Source organism: Nicotiana tabacum, chromosome 3, assembly GCF_000715075.1.
Source record: "Nicotiana tabacum cultivar K326 chromosome 3, ASM71507v2, whole genome shotgun sequence".
NCBI classification, from domain to species: Eukaryota; Viridiplantae; Streptophyta; class Magnoliopsida; order Solanales; family Solanaceae; genus Nicotiana; species Nicotiana tabacum.
Genome location: NC_134082.1, coordinates 143,336,083 through 143,345,759, shown reverse-complemented (window position 1 = coordinate 143,345,759; position 9,677 = coordinate 143,336,083). Strand labels below are relative to the sequence as shown.

At 36.8% G+C, this 9,677-nt stretch overlaps 1 protein-coding gene across 1 annotated transcript; it reads right to left on the bottom strand.

Annotated features, from left to right (window-relative positions):
• Positions 1-418: 418 nt before the first annotated feature.
• Positions 419-7,276, bottom strand: LOC107816342 (phospholipase D delta-like). The gene is made up of 10 exons (XM_016642044.2): positions 5,990-7,276; positions 5,627-5,743; positions 4,901-5,095; positions 4,399-4,701; positions 4,249-4,317; positions 3,964-4,111; positions 3,366-3,514; positions 2,620-2,778; positions 970-1,170; positions 419-867 (listed from the first exon to the last, which is right to left on the bottom strand). The coding sequence occupies exons 1-10, from the start codon at positions 6,959-6,961 to the stop codon at positions 571-573; spliced, it is 2,610 nt and encodes an 869-aa protein (XP_016497530.2). The 5' UTR covers positions 6,962-7,276; the 3' UTR covers positions 419-570.
• Positions 7,277-9,677: the final 2,401 nt, after the last annotated feature.

Sequence of the window (9,677 nt, the reverse complement as noted above, 5' to 3'; positions counted from 1 at the left end):
TAATCTAAAAATTGACTATGTATTATATATATGACCGTGTTACTGATACTTGATTGATCACTTATTAATTATTACCAGATTTTTTTTATAAAGTAGGAGAACCTGGTGAAATCCTAAATTGCATGTGTTATCTCAACCGTTTATGTATTATTTATAATCACTTAAGTTGATCTCATTAATTATTACCAGAATTTTTATATATATAAAATAAGAGATCCGCCTATGTGATCTCTAGTTTATCACTTATTAGTTCTTGTTGAATAGGAGTAGACACCCGGGGGAGGGGGAGTAAATCCACACTATCCCTCCCATTCGTCTAGACTAATTGTTCCATCAGATCCACAGATATTACATCAAAGACTGCAGCTACTCTTTTATTCAGCACAAATACAAATCAACAATCAAATAGCCAGAAATATTTCACACGCATCAAATCATTTCCATCTGTCTTCCAACCTGTATTGTACAACATAACAACACAGAAAAATGTACAAACAATGACAATCTAACATATCGCAGCTATATATCTTTACAGTGCCAAGAGACTCACAATTATGTTAAATCTTGAGATTATGTTGTCAAAACATCTGGGATAGTAGGGGCATGATTCCCCAGTATTTTACCCCCAACATCCGGGAAACATTCACATCCAGGCAATGGACCTACTTTTCCATCCGCATCGACTTGCATGGGATACTTCAGTAGATGTCCTTGCAATGGAGTAAAACTTTCAGCTGCGAATCTCTTCCAGTTATCTTCAGCAACCTCATTTACCCTCCTCACACATGTTAACGCCTCTGGTTCCTCAAAACATTCTTCTATCCTTCCAAGGTGCTCTGCCCACAGGGACATTCTGTATCCATAAATCTGGAGATCAAGAAAAGATGAGTACATAAATTAGCTGATTCTGCTCTGGTCAAAAAAATCGAGATTAATTTTAGGAAACAAAGTAATGCTTTTCTGTTTAACCTGTCCCCGTGGATGCCTTTGATTTTCTGCCCAAGTGTGATGAGGCTGGTAGGCACCCATAGCTATCTCTGTGTCCTTTGACCCAGCTAAAGAACGTTGATTTATGTTGGCAGAGCCCACAATAACATATTCATCATCCACTATCATTCCTTTGGCATGAACATATATCATGAATCGCTGAAACTTATATGAGTCTGAGACCTGGTTGCATGACAAAGATAAGATAACTTCTCAATACATTTATTCAAGCTTGATAAGATCCAGATACGCAAAATAAAACAAAAACAAGCAAACATAAAGAGGGAAAAGTGTTTCACACATTGAAGGAAATAAAAACAAGCATAAAAAGACAACAACATATGGATACAGAGCTAAGTTTAAGATACCAGTTCCCAAGTAGCATTTTGAATCTGAATAATACAACTGAATTTACTTTTGAAAGTTCTTTTATTATCTTTTCTAGAATTAGAATACTTTCAATTCATCCGGGCACATGATTCAACATATGGCACTTCGATAAGTTTCCTACACCGAAATAGAAGTCTTAAGTCAAAATGATTCATATGCCTACTTTACCAACTTGATGGAAGTGAACTTCATTTCATTTCCGGGTTTATGATTGGATTCGGTCCCTCACAACATAATTAGACTAAGGCTTTGATTACCGGCATTTCCTCATGGATCCAATTATTTGGTTCGGTTTTGGTCTGTGCCTAAAGAAACTCTATTCTATTCGTGAACGCTGAAGAAGTCATCTCACTCTCACTTCTACAAGTCAGTTTTACTCACTCATAAATGGTCTAGCAATCCATAGTACAGCATGCTACAACTATTGTAATCAAGCTGTTGAATAAATTATGTACCGAGTATAAAATTATGTCTGGAATGCACAGATGCAAGACATTGAGTCCATTCGGAAAGATCTTCCAATAATGCAAGACATTATGTGGCATAAGGCCGTAATTGAACAATCAGGAGGAACGTATAATAATGCTGGATTTTGATTTTAATACTACTAAGAGGGTAATATGCATATAGATACAATCAGTGAAAAGTTCACAGGGAACCAGGTCTAGCCAGAATCTAAGCATGTTAATTTATACTCCCTCTGTTTCAATTTATGTGAACCCATTTGACTGGGCACGGAGTTTAAGAAAAGAGAGACTTTTGAACTTGTGGTGTAAAATGATGCACATATATTTTGTGTGGCTATAAATCATTACATAAAGGTAAATTGTTTCCAAATAGGGAAAGGGGTCATTTTTTTTGGCATGGAATAGATTCACATAAATTGAAACGGAGGGAGTACTATTTAGTGATGCACAGAAAATAGATTTTCAGGGTGGAACATCAAAACCTCTAGAAAGTGTGAAATGGATATGATAATTGATGAATTTGTTCTAAGCGCATGAGAGACCAATATAGAGTTCGAGCAAACGTGAAAGAAACAGAGTTTAGGAAATTTGATACCCTTCAAAGTTTAGACGATAGATACAATTAATTCAGAAAGTCAAGTAGCTATTTTTTTAAGACTCTAGAAACCATATTCATCAATGTTAAAGGCAACCTTCACTTCAGTTGCTCTCATGTGTATTTTGTGCATATACATTTACAAGAAAATGTAAAGAAGAAAATTCCTTAAGTTATTACCTTATCACCATTACCAGAAGGTTGAGAGATAGAGCTTGGAATCTCTTCACGGTTACCAAGACAGTAGAAATTTAAATAGTCTAAAGGATGTGAGTCCAAGAGCTGCATCGACTTGAGCTCTGTTGCAATAACTTGATACATCATCTGTACTGTCTGGCTCTGTTGAAAGCATACAAAAATCTTTAAAAGTGCGTTTCTTTCTGTTCTTGTACACTTTTTCCAGATCACAAGTTTCTTCAAAAATCACAATCAAAATTGCACAGTACAATAATAACAGTGGGAGGCGTGAAGAAAACACGCCATGATAAGTACTGCATCCTTTATCAAATTCTCCCTTCGCTCATTCTATCAGGTCCTCAGACATAAATAATGCCATGAACATTCTTTCTCAATGTCATTTTCCTCAATTGCCCCTCCATGTCTAAGGAAAGAAATATACTACCCTAAAAGATAAGAATATCTGCTCTTTCAAACACTAAACAAAGAATATCTTTTTTGGATAGGCAAGATTGTAGATATTAGAAAAAGGTAGGTACTATTTATGCTAATGCGCACCCTATAACTAGTACATTCTGATTTTTGGATGGAATAACCCTTCTAGACAGCTGGCATCTCTATTCTGGAAGTCTCCTTGATGTAGCTGCATAATTGAGGCCATTATCACCTAATCATTGCCTATTTAAAACTATCTACATTCTTTTATAAAATCCAAAAGACAAAATCAAAGAGTTTCACGAAAAAATTACCTGCCAGAAGAGAATTTCCTGCATAGTGATTGACTTAGGATCGCCTTCGGGCCACATGGGCATGACAACATATACACAAAACCTTTCCCTCGCTCTAATTTTACTAGTGATTTTAAGTGCCAATTCCATTGGTATCAGATGATCCGCTCCTGATCAAGTGGACAGCAAATGAAATCAGGAAGCAATGCAACAACTACAAGAATGTGCAGAAATGAGAACATCTCAAAAAGAAATACTAGGAAAACTATGTGGAAGCTACAAATTTTCTTTAAGGTTGCACATTCTCAAAACCATCATTTTTTTCAAGGAAGCTATATGATTTGGAATCCTACAAGTTCAAAGCAACTCTCTAATACTTGCAAATAAGGATGCATTCCAAGTGGCAAGATGGGTATTTCGATAATAATTTTTTGTACTGAACCAGATTCTGACGGTACTATCAAGTTTTACCTCTGAGTTTCAATGCATTAAGTTGCAATAGTTCATCAACTTTTCATGTGGATAAGAATATAGAGCCAAGCCAACATTCATATGGTGTTAAAGAGTGGAGTCTAGTATATTGCAATTCAGAAACATAGCAAGAAGATTAAAATTTGACCTGCATCTTTGTACGATTCCCAAGCATATGACGATCCAAGAAAATACTGATTTTCAATATATATGAAATGCTGAGCGGATCTTATCGCCTGAATATATGCTGCTTCAATGCTTTTATCTACTATCAAATTTTTTGAGCAGACAAGGTTCTGCAACATATATAACGCCAAAGAAAATGTGAACTGAGATGGGAAAAAAAGTTTTTCTGTCTAAAGTTCTTTACACATTGACATTACAGCTACTTTAGCAGAACTTTGGAAAAAGGAAAAGGCTGTGATTTCCTTGCCTGTGCCTGCGCGACATCAATTCTCTTGGGGAAACCCTGCACTGAACCAGAATCGATGGAGCGGAAGATCTGCAATATAAGAATGACGATGAGAGTCGAAAGGGATGTAACATATTCATGAAAGATATTCACAGTACAAAGAATATCTACCTGTGCATGCCAATTTTCTGAGTGACCTTCTCCATATACATGTAGTTTGGGATCATCCCCTGGAATTTCAGTACCCTCCCTTAAAACAGCAAAAGCAGGGCTTAGAATCCATGAGATACGCTCAATTTTTATCATAGCATCATCGTGCCAATGGGACATTGTTTTCTTAAACAACTTGAATTCCCTCCATTTTGTTGCTTTCCTCCATCGCTGAGCAAAGTTTATAAGCACATCATATACAGCAGGTCCGTCAATTCTGCAATGCAAATCATGCCATGGTTGCCTCGGAGCCTTGGTCCCTGGCTAATTCATGCAACCAAAAACAAAAAAGAAATATCAAAACAGAAAAAGAAACTATTGACTTTGAGTGCCATGCAGAAAAGAAATAATGACAAGAAAGAAATGTGTCACTGAAAAAGGACAGAGAACACATGTAAACACAGAGTGTTTATGACACATACAAGAATTATTCAAGGAAACATTGGGAACAAATACTACTCACAGGAAATGTAGGCTGATGAAAATCATCTTTAAATACAGTGTCAAGATCACGGAATAGGCGATGTTCGGGTGTATCATATCGACCATCGCAGAGATCAAGCCCTCCTAAGAATGCTGTAACTTTTCTATTATTACCGGAAGCCTGTGTATCTACCAGTACGCACTTCTGATGGTGCGTAAACATGGTTCCCACTACCTGGAAGCAATAGTAGAATGTTCAGGTCACAAAATCATTTCATTGGAATATCTGTATATGGGAAATAATGGATCCAAAAGCTACAGAAGTTGGTTTAATTGATTTTAATTCATTAAAACATTGAAGGGTCTCTCAGAAGGAACATTTATGCAATCCAAACAAAATTTAGCTTCACACAGCCCATCAAAACCTCAATTTCTGCTGCTTTAGAAGAACTATATTTCTTTAGTCCACTCATTCAGGACAGTATTCTTGTCAAGCAACACAAGGCAAGCATTCATTTATTATGTTGTTCTGCTGAACCATTTCAGCTCTTCCTTGATCCCTATCTTTTTTCCGCAAACTTATAAGAATATTTTCTACCAATTCATCAGAACATTCTCCACCATATTGAATGCCTGATTCTGAATGCAAACTATTGAAATGACATGGTTCAAGAGGCAATAACTTCACAGGTGCATAAAGAAATCAGCAATCACAAGATGTCAGGGTACATTAAATAACAACGAGCAGGTGGTTATGAAAGTTAACCTGTTGCTTGATAATGCTGAGTTTACTGCTAGCATAACGTGGCGACAAAACACATATCACAGAGGAATGCTTAAAGAACTTCTTGGTCTCCTCATCGTGAGTTCCCATTACTCCCGCCTGCATCAAGTCCCATCTCAAACTATTGTGAGATTGACAAACAAGAACTACAACTATTGATGCACTCATTCGAAAGCTTGGAAGAAAAGACAATACAACATTATAATATACATTGAGCACACCATTAGAATAATAACATCAACTAGCAACACTAACACAATATTCTAATCTAACCACTACCTAAACAAATACTTAAAACAACAGCAAAGAAAATATCCAAAAAGTAACAGTTAAAAAGATGCATACCGTGTTAATAAAGAACTTATCATGGGAAGTTTTATCATCCCAAACTAATAACAGAACGCGCACCCCTTCTTGGGACTTATATTTAAGCAATTCACCAAGTGTCAAGTCACCGCCACGCGGCAATGGCCTAGTGGGCTCTCGAATCAATTTGATCTTGTGAAAAACAGACCACCCAACTATGTAAACCAAGTGATGGGCCTCTGAAATTGCATAGCATATATCTTCCCAACATCTATTGTTTTCATACACTCTATTATTTTCCAACTCAATTTCCGGTAGCTTAAAACTATTGCTTATATGAGCATCTTGGTACAGCTTCACTGAGCTCCCTTTCCTCAACGGAAAATACGTATTCCTTACACCTAAATGTTGAGGATCTGAAGCAATACCTTGCTTGTACAATGGGTTTGTATCATATGGAACGAATTTCATCCATAGCTGAAGAGCCGTGTTAGGTTTAGGAGGTTTTCCTGAAGCGCCAATAACGGAAAACCAGCCGGAAATAATCTCACCGGTGGCGATTTTTTCGGCCGGAATTCTAACCTTACCCATAACTTGAGCACCGAAAACGTCATCGTCTTTAACGCGAAATTCTAAGCAGTCGATAGGGTGTGCTAAAGGGATATGAAAATGTTCATCCCAAACAGGGTTTTGGGAGTTGGGTAAGACACGTGTACGGGCGAGGGCAGTGTGAGGTGCCGATACAGTGACGTAAGGGTCGCTAGTGATTATTCTCCGGTGATGGATTTTTTGATCGGGGTTTTTCTTTACATTGGGAACGTCATAGTCTCCGTCGTGGTCGGCGGCGGTGGAGTCAGTCGGAGGATTCCGGCAGACATCACAGGCGGTGAAGCAACGGCGAAGACGCTCGGAAGTTAAGTCCATGTTGGGTAAATGACGCGCTTGAACGATGTGAAGCTCCAAATCTCCATGTAAACAGATTAAGTCTTCTGTAGATGAATTTTCCGCCATTCTTGTTTGTTTGTTTGTTTATGCACCAGCGATTAGAGAAACATACTAAACAGAGAAATGGAGAAAGAGAGAGAGGAAAGGATATACGAAGTGTAGGGTTTAGGAAAGTGAGAGTATGTAGAAGATTGGTATGGGGGAGGAGAATGGGGCCGTGGCACGTTGTGATGATATAACTGCAACTAGTTGTTAGCTTTGCTCAGATTTTACGACTCCAAACTGTTGACAGAGTGGCTGGCGGTGTGGAGGTTAAAACTTAAAAGAAGATGCTAAACAAGGAGGGCGTGAAGCCCAAAAATGAGCAATATTTACCCACCGTATATTAACTTACCGTGATATGTCAATCTTATACTAGGTGGTTAATATGCATTTTATCATAGATGCATATGTACTGTAAAAAAATTAAACTCGGGATTTAACTTTATATGTAATGTAAATAATTTTAATATTATCTATGTATGGTAACAATATGTCACTCACCTTAATTTTTAAGTAGCTAATATATACTTATTATATGCGGTTCACCTATAATTATAGTATTTTTATGTGATTTGATAGTATAAATAATTTTTCATTATCGGTTATAGAAAAACTTAATCGTAGTTAGAAGATAAATATTTATATAAAAAGAAAGTGTCTTGATTGCATAAGTTTGTTTTTTTTTCCATTCAATACATTAAGGGTGCACGTGAATATATGTGATTTTAGAAAACACTTTGAAGGTAACGGCCGTTTGCTTTATTATTTAGGTATTTTTTCATTCTTATACACTATTTGAAACTTTATTATCAAAATTATCTATATTTTGTTATTTACTCGACCTACACAAGTTTTGTTTACAAAATATATACATTCCACCTTAAAAGGCTCTCAATCCATTATTAATGCCTACAATTAAGTGATTTAATTATACCTTTTGTTTAACCAAAAAATAGAATTTCAGTCAAAGCTAGAATTTAGAAGAACACGGGTTATTGATAATCAAAAGAATATGCAAAGGAAAGTAATTTGGGATAATTAGAGTGTAATCAGGAGAAAAAACAAGTAAATCAAAGTATATTCCGATAATGTCTTTTGTCCCTACAATTGATCAGATACCTCCCTTTTATAGGTATCTTGAAGATATGCGTTTTCCCCAAATCATAATGAGGCTATTATGAATAATTAAAGACATTGAATGCTACGTTACATAATCATTATAATCAATACAAATTTCTCTAACGTATCCAGTATTTAATGCCTGTCAAATTCTGTATCTGCGCTCTTTACCATGGTCAGATCCATTCCTTTTTTATTCTTGGATATAAATGACTTAAATAGATATGGCCACCCGTGCCTCTTGCTCGTTTCTATTGTTGCGCGTGCCTCTTGACTAATTATAATTCTTTGACTATTTGACCAGTCCACGAGTCACGACACATCATCTTTATATAAATGTAATTTTTCCCAATACAGATAGTCCCCCCACTTTCCATTTATTCATCAGTTGAATATTTGGGAAGTGAATTTCATTAAAACGAGAATTTTTGTCACCATTAATGCTATGACAAAATTGACGCTTCAATTGTCACTTCCATTTAATACTCTGTACACGTATCAATTTTCCATTGGTTCTGCAGTTTTTGCAGCCCTTTTTCAAGGTTTTTATGGTTCCACTATTTACGAAGTGCCAGTTATCATAACTGTGATCCTTCCCTCACTGCACTTTTACCTTTGGCGGTCGATTATTAATATAAATATAACTTCTTCCCTTGTCTTTTACCTCATAAAGTTTTATTGAACATTTAATTTCTCAATTCTCTGTTTACTTCTTCTTTACATCATTCCTCTTCACTATGTCTTCACTAAACCCTCACTCTCGAGAAGTCTCCATTGTTGATTCTTTCCCCAATGCCCATGTTAGGCATAGAAGGGGAGGTAGGCTTCGTAGCTTAGGATCTATTCGAGGTGGTTCGTCTATGCCTTCTTCTAGTTCTGGTCCTTCTTCCAGAACCAGAGGTTCCCTTTCTCACAAATCTTCTTCTAGGAGTAAAGAACCTTCTGAACCATTATGCGAGCCTTTAGTATAAGAGAGTCCCTACAGAATTATTTTGTTACCACAATAGGGAATCTCTTAGAAATCAGATTTCCGCTTTAGATCGTGTTGATACTTACCCCACTCAAATTACAGAAGTTTTGACTTCTGTGGTTCGTATGGACTATCATTGGAGTAACGATTTTCCTATTATTATCCCTAATCCAAATCATAGAATAACTTCTTATTTAATTGGGTTTTCTTTTGTTTACACATACCCTTTTACTTTAGGGTTCAGACCAGCGATTGACCCAGTCATTCTCGAATATTGCCGTTTCTTCAACGTCTGTTTGGGCCAAATTGGTCCGATCATTCAACGTCTGTTTGGGCCAAATTGGTCCGATCATATGGAGGGTTGTTGCCTGTTTAAGGCATTTAGCCACTAAAGCGAAGTTCTTTTTACTTTCCCCCACTTGATTCATCTTTACTCACCTAGACTTTTTCGCAATGGTGTTTTTACACTAGTAGCTAGGAGTAAGAGGGTTTTGGTGAGTCCCGAAGATGACAAAGACCGCGGTTGGTATGCCCGATTTGTTGCTGCCCCCACTGTTGGTTTAGTGGGTGAGGATAATGTTCCCTTCCCTGAGAAGTGGAATTTTGCACGTAAGTCTTTTAACCTTCTCGTACCTTTTTCCTTCAAGTTTG

Excerpts from the sequence above, each read along its gene's own strand:
- LOC107816342 (XM_016642044.2), bottom strand. The coding sequence starts at position 6,961 with ATGGCGGAAAATTCATCTACAGAAGACTTAATCTGTTTACATGGAGAT. Across the intron at positions 4,112-4,248 it reads TTGATGTCGCGCAGGCACAG|AACCTTGTCTGCTCAAAAAA; the intron begins GCAAGGAAATCA and ends TATATGTTGCAG. Across the intron at positions 3,515-3,963 it reads GGAATCGTACAAAGATGCAG|GAGCGGATCATCTGATACCA; the intron begins GTCAAATTTTAA and ends CCACTTGATCAG.